This window comes from Eubalaena glacialis, chromosome 11, assembly GCF_028564815.1.
Source record: "Eubalaena glacialis isolate mEubGla1 chromosome 11, mEubGla1.1.hap2.+ XY, whole genome shotgun sequence".
NCBI classification, from domain to species: Eukaryota; Metazoa; Chordata; class Mammalia; order Artiodactyla; family Balaenidae; genus Eubalaena; species Eubalaena glacialis.
The window spans coordinates 99,796,446-99,820,519 of record NC_083726.1 but is presented as its reverse complement, the minus strand read 5'-3'; the positions used below and the strand labels follow the sequence as shown (position 1 = coordinate 99,820,519).

Below are 24,074 nucleotides of genomic sequence, written 5' to 3'. Positions count from 1 at the left end.
ATAGATCTTTATTGGAGTGTAATTGCTTCACAATACTGTGTTAGTTTCTGTTGCACAACAAAGCAAATCAGCTTGGTCTGAGTATTGCTTTTGTTTTCACTTGAAGACCTTTGCTTTCACAAAAGCTACAGTATAAGTAACATTGAATTACATAATGTGCTTGTTTTCTAAGTTCTTATGTAACACTAACATTGGCTTACAAGGATGAGTTTTCAGTTCTGTTTCTATTTTAAAGTTACTTTTAAATTTTTAGTTATTTGTTTTTTTCTGAGTATATAAGAAATACATCCATTACTTTAAAAAAAAGACATAAAATTAGAGAATTATAAGATGCATTTGTTTTCTCACCAATAATTTATTTTAAAATGTAATTATGATTGTCAATAAGCACGTTCTACTTTTTCTTCAGATTTGTAAGTTTTATGTACTGAGACCATTTTGAGAAAATCTCTTTATTAACTATTAGAACATAAACTGTTAATTTTATTGTCAAAACATCTTAAAATTTTATGTCCTGGATACAAAGTTTGACTTAAAATTTAATTTTTTAGGGAAATAGTACAGTGATGTACTAGTTTAAGATTATTAGAACAACATGGGTAGGAATAAATATTACTGTTTCATAAGATCACACTGGGTGAGTTTTTCAGAAGCATAATAATTAGAGATGCACTTGAAAATACGTTTCTAAAAGGGAATGTTAACCTAATTGAGTGGCATTTCTCACAAACATTTTTTAAGTTAACAATGTAAATAAAAATGTGAAATACACATAATTATATATCCTAAAGCTATTAATATTACACTTAAATTTTCATGTTGGTTCATGGAAGATATTTAAACCTACAAAGAGAGAAAAACATGGCACAATGATTAAATAAAGCGATAAATAATTACAGATATATTTAGTAACGTACAATGAAAACATTCAATATTTATTTCGGCCTGCTAGTTCAGCTCTTGAGCCGTGGAAATAGAGTATGTATTTGTGTTTGCAGCCTGACGTTTCCATGCTCTAGCTATCTGATTCTGAGTTATTTTTGACTCAGTTATTTGGCAAGTTATTTTTTTTTAAATAGTTTTTTTTTTTAATTAATTTTTTTTTTTTTTTGGTTGCGTCAGGTCTTCGTTGCTGCGCGCGGGCTTCCTCTAGTTGCGGCGAGCGGGGGCTGCTCTTCGTTGTGGTGCATGGGCTTCTCATTGCTGTGGCTTCTCTTGTTGCGGAGCACGGGTCCTAGGCACGTGGACTTCAGTAGTTGTGGCTCGCGGGCTCAGTAGTTGTTGCTCGTGGGCTCTAGAGCACAGGCTCAGTAGTTGTGGCACACGGGCTTAGTTGCTACGCGGCATGTGGGATCTTCCTGGACCAGGGTTCGAATCCGTGTCCCTTGCGTTGGCAGGTGGATTCTTAACCACTGCGCCACCGGGAAGTCCTGGCAGGTTATTTTTGACTAATAAAAATGAATGTAATAAGAGTACCTACCTTGTAGACTGTGCTGAATAAATATCAGCTGTCACCATTATTATCCACCATTATTATTATTGCTACTCTTATTATTCTAGTACGAAAAGACATAATTTCTATATGATAGCTTTACAGAATAATTTATCCTTGCTTACAGTTATTATAAGACTAGATACCTTCACAGATGTTGGGTGTTTTCATAATTATCATATTTTTCTGATTGCAAAAAATATATGTTCACTTTTTCTGTGACATACTTTATAAAAATAAAACAATATTTTATGAATATTCTTCCAAATAAACATTTATAGACCTACCCAAATCTTTTAAATAAGTATATTATACTTTATAGTATATTTGTAATATAACTTTTTAAAACAATTTCTCTGTTGATAATGCATTTATGGCCACATTCTTTGATTGTTATCAGAGCATTGCAGTATCCTTTGACCTTATCTTTATATTTTTGTATATATGTAGTTTTTCTTTGGACTAGATGTCTACATTGTCTTGCTAGATTATAGGATATATACATTTAAACTATAAATTGGTAGACTCAGCAAGAATTTCTTTGCAAAAATATTGGATTATTTTTTACTCACTGCTCATTTCCCCAAACCATTACTAATACTTGGTGCTAGCAGTCTTTTATTATTTTGCAATTTAATAAGTAAACATTGTTTTTATTACTTTAGTTTGTGTCTTAAATATTCGGGAGGCAAGTAGCTTTTGTATATTTGATTATTAAATATTGTTTGAATTGTATATTCATTTCCTTTTTCCAAGTTTATCTTGTATTGATTTTTTTAAAAGGCCTTTTATTTGCATATGTTTTATCTTCTCTGGGTGGCAGATATTTTCTCATGGACTATTTGTTTTTTACCTTTGCTTATGGCATATTTGCTTATGAGAAGTTTATGTCTTCATTTAGTCAGATCTGTTAGATATTTTCTTGACAGTTTATGCCATTTATATTATTTTTAATGGTCTTCCTAATCCCAAGATTATAAAATTTTCCATCTCTCTGGAGTTTATTTTTAAGTCTGTTGTGAAAGAATGATTAAACTTTTTTTTCTCCCAAATACATAGCCAAACGTCTAATAGCCTCTTATTGAAAAACTCCAGAATTATTATTACTATTATTTATATAATTATCATTATTGAACACTTATAATTGTTCGCTTACAGCACAACAGTAAGTGTTTTACCTATAATCTCCCTTTTACTTCTTATCATTACCTTCTGAGGTTGGTACTCTACTACATCCATTTTACAGACGGAGAAGTCACAGCACCGAGAGCTTACTAACTTGCCAAATCATGCAGCTAGAAAGTGGTAGGGTCAGGAAGTCATGATTGGGATGTAAGTAGCCAAGTTCCAGAACCTCACGCCAATCACTGTGTTATTCAGTTTACAGTTCCGTGGGTTCCTTGTGCCTCATACTGTGGTAGCATTCCAATATTAACAGTCATCTGCATGCCGTCTTTAAGCTTCACCTACTTTCTTAACCTTGACCCTGCCCGTGCTCTCCCTTATTCCCACACCTTCCTGCCTACGTTCCTGCCTGACCAGCATGGTGAGGAACAGTCCTGTCCTCTGTTTCTAATGCTCTTCATTTCTTTAGCAAATATAGAGTAGTAACTCTGAATCTGATAGGCAGTTTGGCAGACTAGGACAGATGTGCCACGGAATTCCAGAACTGAAATTTCTGTTCTTACCAACCACAAGAAGAGGGACAATTTGTGAATCTGAACAACAAGTTGAGTTGCTTTTTGTGCTTATCTCTAATATTAGTTGAATAATTATCACACACCTGGCTCAAATATTACACTAGAATATTACTAAAATTAAAATTTTATACTATATTAGTGTTGCTTTTCAGAATGAAATTTCTTTTTTATGGCTGAGTAGTATTCCATTTTATATATATATATATATGTGTGTGTGTGTGTGTGTCTATATATAAAACATCTTTTTCCATTCATCTATCAATGGACACTTTCTAAATAATATACATTAAAATGTTGAGCTCTTCATAAGGAGTGATCAATATGAATTTTTTTTTGTTTCCTGAAACTTTCTATTTTTTAAAAACTGGTGTTTATCTTTGTATCTCTTCAAAGTGCCTCCATAGGTTCTAACAGTAAAAATGTGCCCTGAACACAAAAATGGCAAAAGCCATGGCAAATTTTGGCAAAATTTGAAACAGAAATGTGATTTGAATGTTACTTTACTGCAACCCTAGTGTCACTTCAGTCTGCTTTTCAGAAAAAACCCAGTTTCCCTCCCTGTGCCTCCAGCCTCAGGCCTTTCTCGCCCGACCTCCTGTGTTTGGTGTCTCAGTCTCCAGGAACCAGTATCACTGTGGACATTGCCGTGATGGGCGAGGCTCACGGCCTCATCACCGACCTCCTGGCAGACCCTTCTCTGCCCCCCAACGTGTGCACGTCCCTGAGGGCAGTGAGCAACCTTCTCAGCACTCAGCTCACCATCCAGGCCATTCACAAGCCCAGAGTGAACCCCATCGTTTCCTTCAGTGAAAACTATACCTGCTCTGATTCTGAGGAAAGCTCTGAAAAGGACAAGCTGGCTATTCCCAAGGTAGGTATTAATGACATGCTCCTGAAAGGGTGAAACTGTTTCTTTCCCTTGTCTCCTGGGCCTCTTTCTTGTCACCCCAAACCCACATGGAGATTCATATCAGTGACTCCCCAAAGATGTGTCTGTCAGTCATGGTGACCAAAGTAATACTAATGTAAACATAAAGACTTCCATCCTTACACGTGATAGCTTTCTGTCATGAAAAAAATTTACCTTTTTGCATTACCTTTTTTTTTTCAGACGTTCAAGAAATTTTTTTCTTCTCTATACCAGGATTTGTTCTGTGGGATAAAGATACAGTGGTGATAAAAAATTTAAAAAAAAAAAAAAACAGGCAAAAATCCCTGCTCCCGTTGTTGTGGATTCTGTTTAAAATTCATTGCCTTCTGAGACACAAGATTCCTTTGCTCTTTGATTTCTTAGCATGGTAGCCTTCATAGTACCCTCATGTCTTTCCCAAACCCAACAAGTTTTGAACTTAGAAAAGTTCTAGTTGATTTTAGATTATTTAAAGTAAAAGATGGCCTTAGTGATTCATATATTTTCTTCTTTTTACATATAAGAGTTTTACAAAAGTAAGCTCTAGGGAATAGGGTCCTACACCCAGTTTAGACCTCAGTATTAGTTAAAAACAAGTCATGCTAAAGACTAAAAAAGAGAATCAGAATTTCAGTGGTCTCAGGTACATCCAGCACACTTATTTATTTGGTAAACAAGCAGCTGTCCTCTGGAGCTGGTGGTCAGTCAGTTACATCTGTGTTCTTGCCATTGTGAGTCTCTTGATTCAGGACAGTGTCCTTCACACAGCTTTGTCAATTAAGTTGTTTAAGTTTCCTTCGAACATCTACTTCTCTGAGAAAGATACGGCTAAGCGTGATATAACAATAAAGGAATGGGGAGAGAGTAACTGATTCCCTTGGGCCTCAAAATAGACATGAAGTCAGTGACAGATTTACAGACAATAATGCTGATATTTACAGTGCTTAACCTTTTCTCTTCCTATTGAATTACGTTCTAAGATGCATATCCAGATCTTTAAGAGATTTTGGAAACTATTTAGTATCAGAGGTCTTCTTGAATCCCGAGGTGCCATATCCTCACTTCTCAGAGTTTTTACCATCTTCAGGAAGAGCAGGCTGAGTCTTTGTTAACTCTGCCTACACAGTTGTTCTCCTTGGAGTAACTGGCCACAAATAAAAATGGATTGAGCTCCTACCTCTTATAACTATTGCTGTAGTTGTGTTAGATTACCTTCCCTTTCATTTTTAAGATTAAGACTCTCGTTAGAGGGCCCGTGCTCATGCTGGTGAGCTCAGAATCATGCCTGAGTGCTTGATGGTGCCACAGATCCCACTTAGGATATGGTAGGAAAAGAAATAACAAAGAGAGGATCACAGGTCGACCAGCAGAGTCTTCTATTAAGAGGAGTTGGTCCTAATGACTTTACCCATTTGCCTGTCTTAAGTCATGTTAACCACAAGAGAGGTGGTACATCTTGTGAGTTATACTCTTACCCTTAGCTCCTGTCATTTGTGGATCAGAAATTAAAAATAAATCAATAAACACTTTGATATAGCAACTACTATTGTGCTAGATGATAAAAATTAATCCATGTCCCACACGAGTGTCCCTTGAGGAAAATCTACTGGTCATAATAACTAACTAACATGATGTGTGCATAGGTGTATAAGCCCTATTGAACTAATATAACTATAAAATTATCACAAAGGTAATTGAGTCTCATTTCCCATAATCCCATATTTGTGTGAACATTGAAATGAAGATCCCCAAAATGTTATTTTTACAATATTCATTGATTTGGGCCAGAGTTTCTTATTGAATTTCTGAGTGCCTAAATTTTAGATAAATGATATTCAACCAATGTAGTTTAATAAATTCACTGCCAATTAAAAACCCATTTTGTTTCATTATATAGAAGTTAGTGATAGAAAATATGCTTGGTAATAAAATCAACGCTCCTTCTTCCCAGCGCCTGAGGAGGAGTTTGCCCCCTGGTTTGCTGAGACGAGTTTCATCAACTTGGACAACCACCACCTCAGCCACGGGTCTGCCCACTTTGGAGCCTGCCCCAGTACGGAGGGACCGTAGCGCCAGCATCAAACTGCATGAAGCACCTTCATCCAGGTTAGGCAGTGCTCCTGATGGTTTCATGTGTCTTGGAGAAGTTTTTTTTTTTTTTTTTTTTTTTACCAAAAATGAATTATAAATTACAGTGGAAGGGAGGCCCAGCCAATTATAGTTGGCTGGAGGCCAGCTTTGAAAATGAAAAAGGTAGATGGTTTAAATCCAGAGCAGTATAGGGATTAACATCAGATAATTAGGCTTAAATTGTGTTGTGTGGCCTTAAGTATAAATGGGGACGGTGACTTCAGGTGATGCCTGCCACTGTCACTTTGGGTGGAAAGGGTGAGCCCAGAATAAAGGTGGGCTAGGTTTTACCTAGACTGAGATCTATATTGGATCTTTAAATCAAAGGTATCCAACCTGACATTTGCAAATGATTGTTAGATTTCCCCCAGCCCACCAGACCAGCTCTCCTAGCATTATTTCAAAGGCAGAAGATCAGACCAAAAAATAGATCATCATTCTAAGACCACCTAAATATCTTCAAACAGCTGGTAATTTAAACTTTGTTTAGATAGTGAACAGATTGGTGGTTACCAGAGGTGGGGGGTCAGGGGTAGACAAAATGGGTCAAGGGGTTCAAAAAGGTACAAACGCAATTATAAAATAAATGAGTCATGGGGATTTAATGTATAGCATGGTGACTGTGGTTAATGATATTGTATTGTATATTTGAAAGTTGCTAAGAGAGTAGAGCTTAAAAGTCCTCATCAGAAGAAAAGAAAATTTTGCAACTCTGCATGTCGATGGATGTTAACTAGACTTACTGTGATGATCATTCACAGTATATATAAATATCAAACCATTATGTTATATACCTGAAACAAATATAATGTTACATGTCAATTGTACCTCAATAAAAATAGAATAAACTTTATTTAGTATATTAGTGATAATTTTACAAAGTGACTGAAAAGTCAGAGTTACCAAAGCTAAAGGAAAGATAATACAAAGATCTAGAAAGAGTTTTGAAGAAAACATCATCATGAAAGAGGTGCTTTCAGGGGGAGCTACTGTGTTTGTCCTTTTCTATTTAGAATAGAAATAGCATACCTTATGTGAATAATAGTTATGAACACCTTTACCACATGATTTCAGGTTTGTGAAACATTTGCATCAATTTTATTAATGACCTAATGACTGAAAAATTACCACATCTTTGTTGAACTACATGATGGCAATATTAGAAGTGATTTTCTCTTGACCTTGGCTTTGAATATAAATAAAGCACCATTCTGAGACTGGCAAAGAAATGGAAACCTTTCAAATCTTAAGAATTTAATGACGGCTAACTTCTCTTGCTTTGTTGATTAAAAACATAATTGGTTTCTTCCATATTAACATATTATTGGTAGTCTAATAAACCTATAGAATCAGAAGAAATTTTGAATGATTCTTTCTTTCACATATCAGTATAATTCCACTTTGTCTTATTACCTGGACGTTTGTAAAACTTCTAAGCATCACCATAGGAGGATGTTACCCAATCTGTTTCATGAACATTACCTAAAGTTTAAAATTACAAGTCATTGATGATATTTTCCTATGAAAATATTGACCACTGTCGACTTCTACTGCAGCAAATACTGATAAGTAGTAGGGAATTATAGTTAAATATTCATTGCTTAAGAAAATGAATTTGTGTTCTCAGTGTATATCTTTATTTTACCAACACACCTTGGCAAGAATGCTCCTTTACTTAGTCTCCGTAGAATGACTCTACCAAAAATCCATTCAAGCATTCTTAAATGCCTCCTTTCTTTGTGTTATTGTTTGTTACTTCTCATCAAATTTCTTTTCTCCTACTTCTCTCTTCTTTTAGTTAAATGAGATTGGGGGCTAACATTGAAATCATCGTGAGGAAGAAGCTTTCAAAAACTTCTATGAGCTTAACTGCTAAAGATTTTGTCATTCTGCTTTATGAAATAAATACTCATGCTCAAATATTTTCAAAATAGATAAGGAATAGCATACAATCTCATTCATTCTCTTTGTCCTAAAAATACTAATAGATGTCTTGCCTGGGTATGCTTTTTTCCACTGTCTAACTTACTCTTCCTTAATTTCACTATCCTATTAAAAGTCCTGATATAAAATCTGAGAATGATACAACTTTTTCACCATTATAAAGAAATAAAATTCATTCTGAAGAGAATTTGAGCCCTTTAAGGGAAAACCATGTGTAAGTAAGTAGCAATGGTACCACCATTAAATACAGCTAGTTTTGGTTGACTCATCCTTTGTCGTGCGTGAAAATAGTGAAAAGATAGCCTCAGATCATCTCCAGCCCTGATGATACACCAAATTTAAAACCTCTTCACTTAGGAGACCTATTACTAAACCTGCTGACTCATTTCAAGACTGATTCGAGTTTTAGCCTTTGAAGTTTCTTCCCTGTCAGCCCTTTTATTTCTTCCTTTCCATGTCTGTCTTTTTATTGAGGCTCCCTGAGGACTGCAGTGATCAAAAGAAGAACAAGAGTGGGAAGTGAAAAGTAGAAACAGTCCTCAGCTTATATTCCTTTAGGTACACAGCTGGATGATTTACTCCTGGGTAGTTTTAAATCCAGCTGGGTGAAAAGACACTGGATTGAGAATCAGAATCTTGGCCCGATCCCTCAGAGATGTGTATCCAGAGCCTTGGTACTCACCAGAAGGAATTCTTAGGAAAAAAGGGAACAATGGCACAATTGGAGTAAAATTAGGTGGAAGAATGCCAGTAGGTGCTTTAAAAACAATAGGCTTGAGAGAAATAAAAAAGTCTGAAATAAATCATACTCTAATCATTTCATGTTGGCCTTGGAACTGACTGACCCCTGCCTCCGTATATTAGGCAGAAAGAACGCTGTAAACTCAGTAAAAGGAACTGTTAGGACCTGGTAAGACTTTTAGGACCCAGGATGAAGTTTTTATAGATAGAACTAAGGTTATAAAATCCACTTTTGTGGAGGAGGGTTGAGATCTTCTACAACAGATGCACAGATAGTTTTCCCCTGCTGTGTTAGTGTGGGAAGACCAAGTAAAGGTTTCCCCAAGCTATTTTCCTCTCTGGAATTCAAATCATTCCATATTCATGAGATTTAAACAGGAATCAAGACGGTGAAGTTCAATAGGCAGCTGAAAACTATTGCAAGGATCACACAAAGCAGTGCATTTGAAAGTGCCTGTAAATTACAGAGTGTGTATGCGTGCGTGTGTGTGTGTGTGTGTATACACACACACCTATACATATATTGATATTTTATTAATAATATCTGTTTAATAAATTAATATTTATTATATTAAGAAAGGATATATAGGTGGAATTTTATTTATCTTGAAGTTCATTAACTTCCCATACATTAAAGATGCTCCATTATTGCACTTTATGAAACTTCTCAAAATGAGCATATTTTAAATGTTTTTATTAAAGAAATATAAAACAGTAGCAGGCAATTTTTGAGTTAGCTTTCATAATATAACTTTTTTAAGATATTAAAAAATAAATTCAGCTAATGTTAAGGTCTTTTAAAAGTCTACATAGAAAAGTCACAACCCATTTACTGTACAATGTGCTAAGAAAACATCTAGGCCACATATACATTACATAAAATTTCTTCACAGTCAGTCTTTTTCTTTTTTTTTAAGTCTTATAAGTCAATCAATCCAGCAAAAGGAGTTGAAAGAATAGTGGTAGAAGGAAATAATTGGTGTACTTATCTATCTCAGATTCAAAGTTTTCTTTGATTTTATTTCAAAATTCCAGGCATTTGTGAAGTGCCTAGGATGAGATTTCTAAGAAGGATATGAAACAAATATTATTTTGTAGGCTTTCCTTAATTGTATTTGATAATTGCTGGAGTTCATTCCACATTTCAAATGCTATTTAAAATAAGGAGAAAAGATGAAGTTTTAAAATACCTGGGTCTACGAGTTGAAGAAAAATCTCTCTGAAAAAAGAAAAAGAAAGAGAAGAAATGAGGTAACAAGTGGCAGAATGTCAAATCAGACTCAACACAAATGACAGATCTCTCCCATTGCTAAACTTACTAATAATAAAGGGATGGAGGAAGTAGCCAACCAATGCTCAGCATCCTTCCCTTTGAGAGGTCTCAAACTGGTAGTACAACACCCTAAAAGTCCTTTTACTCCACGTTAGCATGTGTTCTGGTTTGGACTTAATATGCATGATTGTAAGCAATGCACACATAATGATGCTTGCACAGAGGATGCCATTTTGGATATAGAACACCTCCAAATTATACCTCATTAATTATACAGCTTACATGACAATCTCCACCCATTCATGACCCTTTAATTCCATCCATTTCAGGTTTATTTACAAGTCACCCAGAGAGACCAGGTACATCCACTTACAGTGCCAATCTAAGATTGGCCGAAGGTCAAATGGTCCAATTATCCTCATGCAAATGATCGATTTTACCCAGTACCAAATTTACTAATGCTTGAAAGCACACAGGTGTCAGCCAAACACAAACCAAACACTTTTCCTTTGCAGCGGTCCAAGATTGTCCACATGACTTCCCAAATTCTTTTGTCTCTCAAATTACAATGGATTCTGTTTCAGATTCAGCATGTAAGGTTTTGAGCAATGCCTGCAGATAAATTTTGGTTTGGAACAGCTCCAAAATGTATATCCCATTAATTACATGGCATTTTGTAATGTTCTCCATCCCAACCTTCCAGAGATTTATTGATTCCAGATTTATTTACAATAATAACCTAGACAGACCAAGGATATCCGGCTAAGAGCATTCCCTAGGTGAAGACTCACTGTCATTACCTTTCTCCTAGTAAATAGCATCAGTATGTTTAGTAGCAGGTCCGTCATTAGTGTCTACTAGGGGATTTGGCTCATCATCCCTTTCTTTCCAGGGTATCATCAGTAAAAGAAATGGTAGGTTAAAAGACCTCTTACTAACCTTTTCCTTCACGACACTGCAAAGAGTATTATCTTTGAATGATTTTATAAGCACTTGATTTTTTAATTTAGTTACACCAAGAATAATAAATTAAAAAAGGTATAGAAGGAAGCATCATGCCATTCATATTTAATGTAAGTTCACCTGCATCTTAACTAGTTAACTTGCCATGTTTTTAGAAAATCTGTGAGGAACATGATTGTAGAAGTAGAAAGAGAAGGTGATTGACACCTAGTAATTGGATAAACAGTAAAGCTAGCTTTTGTCTTTTGTTAACCCAGAATCCTTAAAGAGTGTGTACTGTATCCCTGCAGCAGAGATTGAATTTAGATAACCTTATTTGTCATTTGGAAGTAAAGTGGTTCTGTCACTGAACCTGGGCCATGACTCAGATTGGAAAGTCTACTATGGAAATGATGGTTGGTTCTGGTAAGGTCCACCCCAATAATTGATGAATAATTTCTTCATTTTTCTTTATACCCTGTCTTTATAGTGCTATTAATCCAGATTCTTGGAAAAACTCAGTGATGATGACTCTCACCAAAAGCAGATCCTTCACTTCATCCTATGCTGTTGCTGCCTCTAACCACGTAAAGGCTAAAAAGCAAAATCGACCAGGTAAGTAACTTATTGGAGAAAGAGCTCATACTCATTGAGTGTGCAGTCGTGGAATGAACGAAGCTTCAAGTGTTGAAACACTCAGGTGTGCTTGGTTTGACCCTTCTAAAAAGCAAAAGCCTCAATAACCAACTATAGTTACTTAAATTTCCACTTTATATGATGATACAGATTCTTTTAAGGTAGCTGTACCAAATATCCTATTTTGAACTTATTGAATGAGTAGGAAATCAGTGTCACTGTTGAGGATAATCTCTGGAAGCATCATCTTATAATATAAAAGCTAATGAAGTACTTATCAAATTTCAAATTTATTTTTAGTGTCTGTTAAAAAAGAAAATTATTTTCCAGAAGTATGGTATTTATAAATTCTAGGAAATGCTTCATTTACTATACGTATTATAATTTTTCAAACAAATTCTTACTGTGTGTCACTCACCTCCCCACCAAACATAGAAATACAGAAAAGGAGAGGTATTTAAATTTGGAGAAAATACAATTCAGGACCTTTGCAAGCCCTTTGAAAAAGCTCACACGTCAGCAACCAAAAGACCCAAGAGTACCGTGGATAGGAGGTTTTCCTTCTCTTTCAAACAGGTACAGAACGAAATTTGATGTGATCTCTCCCATCTAGGATCTGCATGGGGTTTTCCACGATGGTGTCAGTGCACCCTTTGTGCTTCTAAGCATTAGCGTCTCCCTTCCCTCAAGCATCACTTAATAAGTACGTGTGGAGTGTTCACTATCTCCGACACTGAACTAATTTGAGGAAAGTGGCAGTGACTAAACAGACCCTGTTCCTCCTCTCACAGAATTCTCACTTACATTCTAGTGGAGACTATAAACAGATGGGCAGCTATTACTATATACATACTGTGTTAAAGACTATGATAAGGAAGTGAGGGAAAACTTTCAAATAACAAAAGAGATATAAAGACCCAACTTGGTGAGGGAAAGCCTCAGCAACCTAAGATTCTAAATGGCTGGCAAAGCTAACAAGAAGAAAGGGAGAGCCCTGAATGCAGAATGGGAGATGAAAGCAGATCTGTGGACAGAGGCCATACGGGACCCAGGAGCTATGGTAAGGAGTTTAGGTATCAGTGAAGTTTCAGGTAGGAAAGTAAAATGATTTGGAGGGAAGATTACCTCATTTAATCAGAATCTCTGCTGACTCAAAACTGAAATACAGTTTTTGTCAGATTCCATCTCCAAATTGGCCCCCTCCTTGAATCCCAGTTGAGAGTCTGGGGGTATCTACTCTGACCTCTCCTTCTTGGAATGTTCTAAGTCCAAGTTTTCACCTCTCAGTGTTGCAGAAAACTCGACTGAGATTTTCAGTAGCTCCCTGCTTAGCTTCTTAATCTTCAAGCAGCTCAAGAATTCACCAAATGGCTCAAGGGGAAAGCTGCCCTCTTCCCACTGGGCTGTTAGACATTCAAGTTCTGGCTGCCATGGCAGCCCCAAACTCCAGTGTTTGTGTCATCAGCCTCATGATGTTACTAAAAGCTCTGTTGGCTTGCCTTCCTAATAACTGCATCCCTCTGCCTGGATCCTTAACCTTTTGTTCCATGCCAATGGTCAGTAAATAACGCTCTGAATGGAAGAACAGTTCGCAGCGTTTTGGCTCACCCTTCTGAGGGTCTCTTCTCTTTGAAACCTAGTCTCTCAGAATTGGTTTGCCTTCCCTTGATCGCTTTTTAAATTTTTAACTCAACTTTTCTATTTGTTCTCAAAGAAGCATGGATTTACTACAAACTACTGCATCATAGCCAGAAGCAGAAGTCCTGAAATTGGCAGTGTTTCTGTGAGGGTTAGAGAACCAGTACTCACATTTCACTAATATGTCAAGAGACCACCTTGAAATATAAACTTAATTTTAAAAGGAAGGGCTAACTTAAGGAAGGACTTCTGTTGTTGTTTCATACGTCTAGAAAAGAAAATTTAGTACTTTCTTTCCCCTTTGATCACCCACTTTATACTGGTAACTATTCCTTGAAACCATTTAAACACTGACTTGGCTTAAATCTCTACTGTTGAGTGGAGGAAGACACTTCCTCCACAAAGTACCATTTTATTGGCATTGCATTACTGAAAGAAACCATGAAAGGTAATCTGATTTTCCAAAAATTAATCTGGTCCTCTCTGCTCTTTAGAAATGTTCACTACTTTTTTGTAACTTACAAGTCATTCATGACCTGAGGATTAGAATTGAGCTTTCACTAGAGTCAGGAACAGGACAATGTGGGCAAATACTTAAACTGGGATTGCACTGAGGGCAAATGCAGATGAGCTCAGGAATGCAGAGACTCATTTGGGACCCCAGCAAGGTGGAGGAACTGAATTTGAGCATTCCACATAAAACCTGAGACTTTTAAAGGGGCACTAAAGTGGTTCTAGTTCAGAAGGACCCCTTGGCTCCCTACAAAAATATGTACAGATAATTTTTGGAGGAGAGCATCACCAGTTAAGGGCCATGCAACCCCAGTGTATCAAGTTCAAACAAATTGGAGCTTATAACCAAGATCACTGTAAACATGCAAGAAAGCACCACGAGTCAGAGAAAACAGAAAAAAAAAAAAAACCTGTACAGATCTCTAAAAGGGTAGAGATATTTAAGTGCTACAAAAATACTCAAATGTTTAAAGAAAAACATGAGGTCATAAAAAATAGCAATGAGGGAAGACATAATTGTAGGGCAGCTAAATGTCTTTTGGAAATGTAATCAGGGAAATATGATAGGTTAAATGGCATAAAAGACTACTGAAGGGAGAATTAGTAAACTGGAAGGCAGAGAATGTGAAGAAATTCCATGGAATGAAACATAGATGAGAAACTGGAAAATGTAAAAGACTTTAAGAGATATAGGAGAAGGAATTAGTGTAAGATACACGATCATAGTTTTAGTAGAGGATAGGGAACATAAACTATCTGAGCAGCAGGAGAGGAAAGAGTTAAAAAAATTCACACATAGACACGAAACAGTGAGACTACAGAACACCAAAGACGAAAAAAAATCTTAAAGTTAGCCAGAGAAAAGATACATTACCTTTTAGTCAGTCTGAGAGCTGAACTGTCACAAATAAAGGGTGTCAGAACACAGGAAGATATTTTCTTCAAAGTTCTGAGAGAATATAATAGTCAACCTAAAATTGTGTGTGGGGAAAATCTATCTCAGAAGACTAGGAATGAGTTAAAGATACCTTCAGGTAAGTCAAAACCTTACCACCTACCAGATCTTAACTAAAGGGATGTATGATGAATGTATTCTAGAAAAAAAAGTAATTGCCGAGAAAAAGTCTGAGATCTAATAAAAATGGTGAACACATAAATTTGAAAACCATGATTCCATCCAGACAAACATGATATGTGTAAGTAATAGTATTTCCAGATCTGTGGGTATTTTTAAAAGATTCTTAATGGAAAGAATTAAAATATTAGACAATAATAATATGTAACCCGAGAGATGAAGTATGAATTTGTGTTCTACATTCTTGTATAGCTCAGAAGACAGGCTCAGATAAGGAAACTGAGGCACAGAAATATTGAGTAACTTGCCCAAGGCCACACAATTAGTCCAGAATTCTTTCTTTTGTCCTAAAGACTTACTAGGAAAAAAATTGAGGATGACAAATTAAGATAATTTAATATTAGGATTTTTTGGTCTTTTCCTTGTCTGAGGACAAGATAATGAAAGGATTTGGTTTTCTGTCTCTTAGTTTCTTCATGTAGGTAATAAAATTAAAATTCTTAAAATAACCAATATGGTAAAGTCAAGAAGATAGAAATTTATGGTTAGCATAGTCACTGGAAATAACAGGGAAAATGATGGGACAGATGTGAGGAACAGCTTCATATTCTGTGTCCTGCCCCCGACTTCATACGCCTGCACTCAAGAAGGGCAAAGTGTGAAAGGAAAAGAATGTCCACGGAAGATACCACCAAGGCAGATGGTAGAGATGAGAGCCTCGGGAATGGCAAGAGCCTTAAAGTACATAAAAAAATCTCCATCATTGATTACTTTGGAAGGGATTTTGCATTGTGCCATCTTTAGACTGCTGTCACAGCAGAGCTAAATGTTCATAAAATAACCTATATCCTATGCGTGCTGAATTCAACTAAACAAAGCCCTGAAAGCCTGCCAAAAGGGAGAAAAATATCCAGCAAGAATCAGAGAGCTGAAATTCAATCATACTTCTCCCTGATCAGATGGGCCTTTCTGTTTGGAAACTCGTTTCCCTGCATAGATGGCAAGTTGGGGTTGATTCCCTAAGTAGGTGTGATGTAAGTGACAGTGGTTGCCACCCAGTTTTCAAGAAAACTGTGGGAAGGGGCTGAGAAAAGCCCCTTTATGTGGCAAAGAGTCTAAGGAAATGGAATTAAATAAAGTGTGCAGAGAATCTGAGGAGGAAAATAAGAAGCAGGAGGCAAAAGAGGTAGGGGGATGCAAGCATAAACTGAAAGAACAGAACCACTGGAAGATAAATGAACTGTTTCCAGACGGGACTAATGAAATCTGTTCTTTGCGCAAATCAAGTAAACAGTGTGTCCTCTGGTTCCATCAGTCAGCATTCATTTAAACAGTTGAAACGCAACCAATTATTATGCAGTTACTAATATAAAATAAATGGATGAAATCACATAGGAGTCCTTTGATTAAAGCCTAAAAATGGGAGATTTAAATCTAATTTGCATTTTCAATCTTGCTTTTCTATTATGAGTCACTGAATATGTCGAGATGCCTTTCTGTCATTCTGCTTTTATAATCTCTCTAATTTCATGCTTATCACATCTGCAGCGAGTAGTCCCTTTCCAGATTCCTATAATTTTTATGATTCTTATCATCCTATTACAACTATTACAGATATCTCTACACCTACAAGTTAGACTGAGTTTCGGCTATGGAAAATTTGAAGTGAGAGAGAACTTTAATTATGGCATTGTGATTTTTTTTTTTTTTTTTGAATCTCTGTACTTTAGATACTTTTTTGTTTTGGAAAAATATTAGGGCTGTCTATTTTCCTGTGGGCGTGGAAAAGAGGCATGTATTTATCAGACATACTAGTCCCTTTTTCGTTCAACTAAAACTGAGTTTTACAACACAAACAAATGGATTCACTTAAATCATTTCCCTCCAGTATTATTTATCATCTCCTTTTGATTGCCCAACGTTCCTTGTGTCTTGATACACATTTTCTCCTGTTCTCAGGAGCAAGGAATTAAAGACGCAATTACTCAAAGGAGTTGGTACTTTAGAACTTTTTAAAGTCATATTTTTAATTTTTAAATGTTTTAATTTTAAGTATTTCACATTAAGGTGGTCTGAATCATCCAAAAGTTTGTATTTCATGTGCTGTGTCTTTTTCCTGGAGTCTCTTAAAATGTGTATGAATGTATAGATGTGTGTGTGTAACAGAAGGTTGGGTGAGACTTCAAAGGTCATAAACTACATCTCTCTAACTTTAGACATGATTACACTTTAAAAAATCTTAGAGAATAATTGTTTTTGAAGACTTACAAGAATATGCTGTTCCTGTGAAATAATTTTATTTGCAGTCTCTCCTTTCTAGAAAGAGTATTTGGTTATTATCTGCACTTATACCTCTCCATCTATTTGAAGACTAATATATGTAAATATATGGCCATTTCCTACGGCATTCCTAACCCTTTCTGTTTTTAAAACTTTAAGTAAACCATGATAAGGCACACTGTGAGAAATAGTTTGGCTTGAGAAAAAAGAAATTTATATGTTTATACCTTTATCTTCTCACCTACAGAATAAAAATACCCCCGCTCTTCATGGTGTTGCCAAGACCCCTGCTTGTTAGGAGCGTTCAAAATATGTAGCCTAACAGCACTGCAAAAGCAAAGCGGTTTTCCTCTGTTACAAGGTTTATTTTAAATTTCATCCCAGGCAGTAAGTCTGGAGTCTGAAGTTCTGCTTATTTGTTTAAGTTTAGTTAATCCATGAGTTCCAAGAACTCTAATCATCAGTGGATTTTTAAATTTGTGTTTTAAGAGTGAATTGCACATCTCTGAGAGGATCAGCTGGCAGCTATTAAAAATTAGCAATGAAGAAAATCACTCCTCTCATAAATTACCTTCAGAAAATATATTGTGTCAAGACAGAAATGGATGGTGTTCCCACGGGGTTTCAACTACTCTTAAAAAGTGGTAGAAAACTATCCCAAAACTCACAATTAGTTATCAGAATAATTAAGGAATTGCCTAAAGCAATGCCTGTCAGGAGTCTCAGACGCAGCAATGAAAACTTAGCCTTGACCTGGGCGCCCCACGCAGCCTTGCCAGCAACCTCTCTGACCACGTTCCCTGCCCCTCTACTTCCTCGTTGCTAAGCTGCAGTCACATTGACCTCCTGACTGATCCTCTGACACCCCCCAGGTAGGTCCCTCTTTCTGGAACATGCTTTCCCCGTTACTTGTCTAAATGTCTTCCTTATTTCATCAAGCGTTCAGATTTTACCCTTAGTGCATTCTGTCCTTCTCTGTCCTCTACCCTCTGCATTATTTTTTCTTTATATTGCTTAGAACTCCCCAACTTTTTCTTTCTCCTCCTCTCTTTTCCTTCTTCTTCCTCCTTCTCCTTTTCTTCTTTTTCTAGTTTCTGTCTCCCCTGAAAGCTCCATAAGAACAGGGGATTTTATTTCATTCACTACCGCATCCTTTACTCCCTGGAATCAGGCACACAATCAGTATTTGTTAAATGAACAAATCATTGAGATACTCTGCGCAAATACCTTGATATCCTTTAAACCACATTGTACCAGCATCCAGCTCCTTAATGGTTAAGCTGCTTGTCTAAGATTATCTGGAGACTCAGTCGGCCTTAATTTAATAAATAGTCTAAATTAAACTAGCCCTGGGAATTCCCTGGTGGTCCAATGGTTAGGACTCTGTGCTTCTACTGCACAGGGCACAGGTTCAATCCCTGGTCACGGAACTAAGATCCCACATGCCGCTCGGCGCAGACATAGATACATACATAAATAAATAATTTTTAAAAAATAAATAAACTAGCCCTTTCCATCTTTTCTTACATGAGAGCACATATATATGTGGAATAATATGTGTGAATATGATAATGTTATTATAGCAGTGGAGAAATGCGAAGGGATTTAGAGCTTGGTGAAAAATTGTATTTATTTTATAAAATTATAATAAGAAAATCTAATTATAGAATGTTAGAGATAATATTAAAAATTAAATTTATTCTGGAGCATCCAAATAAGATCTTTCTTTTTTAAAAAATTTACAACCATTAGTACTTCACAGCACACCTGTAACTTGTGTACTTGCTGCACACAATTATAGGTTGGGTGGGAAACTCTGAGTTAAAAATCCAGTGAACTTAATATTCTTTTGGCTCAGGAAATTATGTAATGAGAAGGTTCATCGGTGTCTTTGGTAAAATAGCTAAATCTTTTCAATAGAAATAGAAATAAAAACAAAAACCATAAGGCATGTCATTGTAAAGAGCAAAACAAAGGCAGCCTTATAGGTAATGAATTTTTCTCCCTCCTTGGGCAGTTTCTGATAGAACAATGGGCTCATAAAGCACAGTTTACCAAGAATAGCTGGGCTCACTCCATATTCTCCTATTTACTCTCACTGTGACCCTGGGAAGGTTAATCTTCCTGAGTCTAAGTGGTTTCATTTGTTAAGTATAAGGCAGGGGATTGATCTGTTGATCAGAAATCAATAGAAATATTGAGAAAAGGACTAGGAAGGGTAGTTGGCCTCCACATTTAATTAAAGGAAGAGTACAATTTCTCATCTTTTAAAGCAAACAAAACAAGAAATAACAGTGCCAACAAGAAACTTAAACATTACAAAAGTCCATCAACAAGCCTAGTCCATCAGTGGACCAGAAAACCTCTGGGTGTGACAAATAAAACTTTCTTTTTTTTTTTAAACTTCTTTATTTTTTTTTATTTATGGCTGTGTTGGGTCTTCGTTTCTGTGTGAGGGCTTTTCTCTAGTTGCGGCAAGTGGGGGCCACTCTTCATCGCGGCGCGTGGGCCTCTCATTATCGCGGCCTCTCTTGTTGCAGAGCACAGGCTCCAGACGCGCAGGCTCAGTAGTTGTGGCTCACGGGCCTAGTTGCTCCGCGGCATGTGGGATCTTCCCAGACCAGGACTTGAACCCGTGTCCCCTGCATTGGCAGGCAGATTCTCAACCACTGCGCCACCAGGGAAGCCCCCCAAATAAAACTTTTGAGAGAACTGGGCACTGGAAGCAAAGTAGGCCAGCTGCCAGGTCATCACACATATTATTCAATGATGTGAATGTTTCTGGCTGTACATTTCCCTGGAGTGGTGAGCAACAGGAAAATGACTTTTAATGATTTCATTTCATTTGCTTTACAGTAGATTGTTCAGCCAGGCAATCATGAAAATTAGTAAGCAGGTAGTTGTTCAGAAGTGTTTTCTCTCTTTTCTTCAGTTTTAGTGCAGGCTGCCTTCTCTGTGTTAGGAGAGAGTAACTTCAAAAGACAGCATCCCGTCCTCAAACCTCAGCACTTGGAAATCAAAGCCAGCGTTTTGTAAAATTTTCACAATCAAGAGTAAACACAGTTTGGCAAAAATATCCACACTTATAATTTGAGCTTGAGGCCTCTTGTTTGATCTGAAATGGATCATATTCCATTTTTAAATGTTTCCTTCAGAAACGATGCTGATCAAAGTACTGTTTGACGCACAAAAAGTAGTTTCACTGAAAACGTGGATGGTTAGTAAAGCCAGTTCCCTCTCAAAAATGTATCTTCTTCCTTGACATATTTTAAGCAACCAATGCCTGCTAAAAAACTCTGCTCCAGATACATTAATGTTGAAAACAGTGGCAGATCCTATTGCTGCTAAAAACCTCACAACCCAAGAGAGGGCAAACACATGAGAAATTGTTAACTATTGATATCATCAGGTCAGAATGCCAAGAAGAAACAAAAATGGGAGGAGAAAATAATATCCTTCTGCAGAAGACAAATATCATATCATATCACTTATATGTGGAATCTTAAATAAAACTGTACAAATGAACTTATTTACAAAACAGAAGTAGAGTCACAGATGTAGAAAACAAACTTATGGTTACCAGGGGTGAGTGGGGGAGGGATAAATTGGTAGATTGGGACTGATATATACATACTACTATACATAAAGTAGATTAATAATAACCTGCTGTTTAGCACAGGGAACTCAATACTCTGTAATGGCCTATATAGGAAAAGAATCTAAAAAAAGAAAAAGAGTGGATATATGTATATGTATAACTGATTCACTTTACTGTACACCTGAAATTAACACAGCATTGTAAATCAACTATATGCCAATAAATATTTATTTGTTTTTATTTTTGGCTATGTTGGGCCTTCGTTGATGCACGTGGGCTTCTCTAGTTGCAGCGAGTGGGGGCTACTCTTCGTTGTGGTGCACAGGCTTCTCACTGTCGTGGCTTCTTTTGTTGTGGAGCATGGGCTCTAGGCATGCAGGCTCAGTAGTTGTGGTTCTCGGGCTCTAGAGCTCAGGCTCAGTAGTTGTGGTGCACGGACTTAGTTGTTCCACGGCATGTGAGATCTTCCTGGGCCAGGGATCGAACCCATGTCCCCTGCATTGGCAGGCAGATTCTTAACCACTGCGTCACCAGGAAAGCCCTAAAAATAAAAAAAAAATAATAATAATAATATCCTTCTGTCTTGAAGTTACTCCAGGACACCAAGGCTTTAACTGAACTTGCCAGCATTGCCACTGATTTTTCATGATGATTCATTCCTCGTATTTCATGCTGTGGAGATGCCCCCACCGTGCATCCTGTCTGCAGATGGTGGCACACAGAGGAGGTTGGCCCAGTGGCCTGAGTACTCTCCTGGTCCTTACTGAGTTAAAAGGAGTCCAAGGTGAAGCTTAAGAGTTGCAATTTTGGGCGCGCCTCAGGCTGTTGCAATGTCATGCTGGTGTCTGCCGCCGCAGGCTTGCCCTGCGTTCCGTACCCCTCCCACCCACCCGGCCTGAGTGAGCCAGAGCCCCCGAATCAGCTGCTTCTTTAACCCCGTCCTGTCTGAGTGAAGAACAGACGCCCTCAGGTGACCTACACACAGAGGCGGGGCCAAATCCAAAGCTGAACCCCAGGAGCTGTGCAAACAAAGAAGAGAAAGGGAAATCTCTCCCAGCAGCCTCAGGAGCAGCGGATTAAATCCCCACTAGCAACTTGAGGAACCCTGCATCTGTGGAATACCTGAATAGACAACGAATCAACCCAAAATTGAGGCAGTGGAGCAACTGTAGACTTGGGGTTTGCTTTCTGCATCTAATTTGTTTCTGGTTTTATGTTTATCTTAGTTTAGTATTTAGAGCTTATTATCAATGGTAGATTTGTTTATTGATTTGGTTGCTCTCTTCGTTTTTTTATTTTATATATATATATATATTTTTTTATCATTTTCTCTTTTTATGAGTGTGTATGTGTATGCTTCTTGGTGTGACTTTGTCTGTATAGCTTTGCTTTTACCATTTGTCCTAGGGTTCTGTCTGTCCGTTCTTTTTTTTGTTTTTTCTTTTTTTTTTTTTAGTATAGTTTTTAGCACTTGTTATCATTAGTGGATTTCTTTTTTGGTTTGGTTGCTCTCTTCTTTCTTTCTTTTTTTTTTTCTTTTTAATAATTTTTTAAATTGTTAAAAATAAATTTATTTTATTTTATTTTTTTCTTTCTTTCTTTTTTTCTACCTTTTCTTCTGAGCCGTGTGGCTGACAGGGTCTTGGTGCTCCAGCTGGGTGTCAGACCTGTGCCTCTGAGGTGGGAGAGCCGAGTTCAGGACACTGGTCCACCAGAGACCTCCCGGCTCCACGTAATATCAAACGGCGAAAGCTCTCCCAGAGATCTCCACTTAACGACCAGCAAGCTACAGTGCTGGACACCCTATGCCAAACAACTAGCAAGACAGGAATACAACCCCACTCATTAGCAGAGAGGCTGTCTAAAATCATAATCAGGTCACAGACACCCCAAAACACACCACCAGATGTGGTCCGGCACACCAGAAAGACAAGATCCAGCCTCATCCAACAGAACACAGGCACCAGTCCCCTCCACCAGGAAGCCTACACAATCCACTGGACCAACCTTAGCCACTGGGGGCAGACACCAAAAACAACAGGAACTACGAACCTGCAGCCTGCTAAAAGGAGACCCCAAACACAGTAAGTTAAGCAAAATGAGAAGACAGCGAAACACACAGCAGATGCAGGAGCAAAGTAAAAACCCACCAGACCAAACAAATGAAGAGGAAATAGGCAGTCTACCTGAAAAAGAATTCAGAGTAATGATAGTAAAGATGATCCAAAATCGTGGAAATAGAATGGAGAAAATACAAGAAACGTTTAACAAGGACCTAGAAGAACTAAAGAGCAAACAATGATGAACAACACAATAAATGAAATTAAAAGTCCTCTAGAAGGAATCAACAGCAGAGTAACTGAGGCAGAAGAACAGATAAGTGACCTGGAAGATAAAATAGTGGAAATAACTACCACAGAGCAGAATAAAGAAAAAGAATTGAGGACAGTCTCAGAGACCTCTGGGACAACATTAAATGCACCAACATTCGAATTATAGGGGTCCCAGAAGAAGAAGAGAAAAAGAAAGAGACTGACAAAATATCTGAAAAGATTATAGTTGAAAACTTCCCTAATATGGGAAAGGAAATAATCAAGTCCAGGAAGTGCAGAGTCCCATACAGGATAAATCCAAGGAGAAAAACGCAAACACACATATTAATCAAACTATCAAAAATTAAATACAAAGAAAAAATATTAAACGCAGCAAGGGAAAAACAACAAATAACATACAAGGGAATCTCCATAAGGTTAACAGCTGATCTTTCAGCAGAAACTCTGCAAACCAGAAGGGAGTGACAGGACATATTTAAACTGATGAAAGGGAAAAACCTATAACCAAGATTACTCTACGCAGCAAGGATCTCATTCAGATTTGACGGAGAAATTAAAACCTTTACAGACAACCAAAAGCTGAGAGAATTCAGCACCACAAAACCAGCTTTACAACAAATGCTAAAGGAACTTCTCTAGGCAGAAAACACAAGAGAACGAAAAGACCTACAATAACAAACCCAAAACAATTAAGAAAATAGGACTAGGAACATACATATCGATAACTACCTTAAATGTAAATGGATTAAATGCTCCAACCAGAAGACATAGACCGGCTGAATAGATACAAAAACAAGACCCATATATATGCTGTCTACAAGAGACCCACTTCAGACCTAGGGACACATACAGACTGAAGGTGAGGGAAT

General features: G+C 37.1%; 1 protein-coding gene across 4 annotated transcripts in view; it reads left to right on the top strand.

The window, feature by feature from the left end:
• Positions 1-24,074, top strand: part of PDE3A (phosphodiesterase 3A) — a 305,431-nt gene that overhangs the window by 244,275 nt on the left and 37,082 nt on the right. For all 4 annotated transcript variants that reach the window (XM_061204791.1, XM_061204789.1, XM_061204790.1 and 1 more), the window contains exons 3-5: positions 3,806-4,063; positions 6,054-6,208; positions 11,623-11,747. In XM_061204791.1, the coding sequence (XP_061060774.1) occupies positions 3,806-4,063; positions 6,054-6,208; positions 11,623-11,747 (538 nt within the window). The remainder of the gene's footprint in view (positions 1-3,805; positions 4,064-6,053; positions 6,209-11,622; positions 11,748-24,074) is intronic.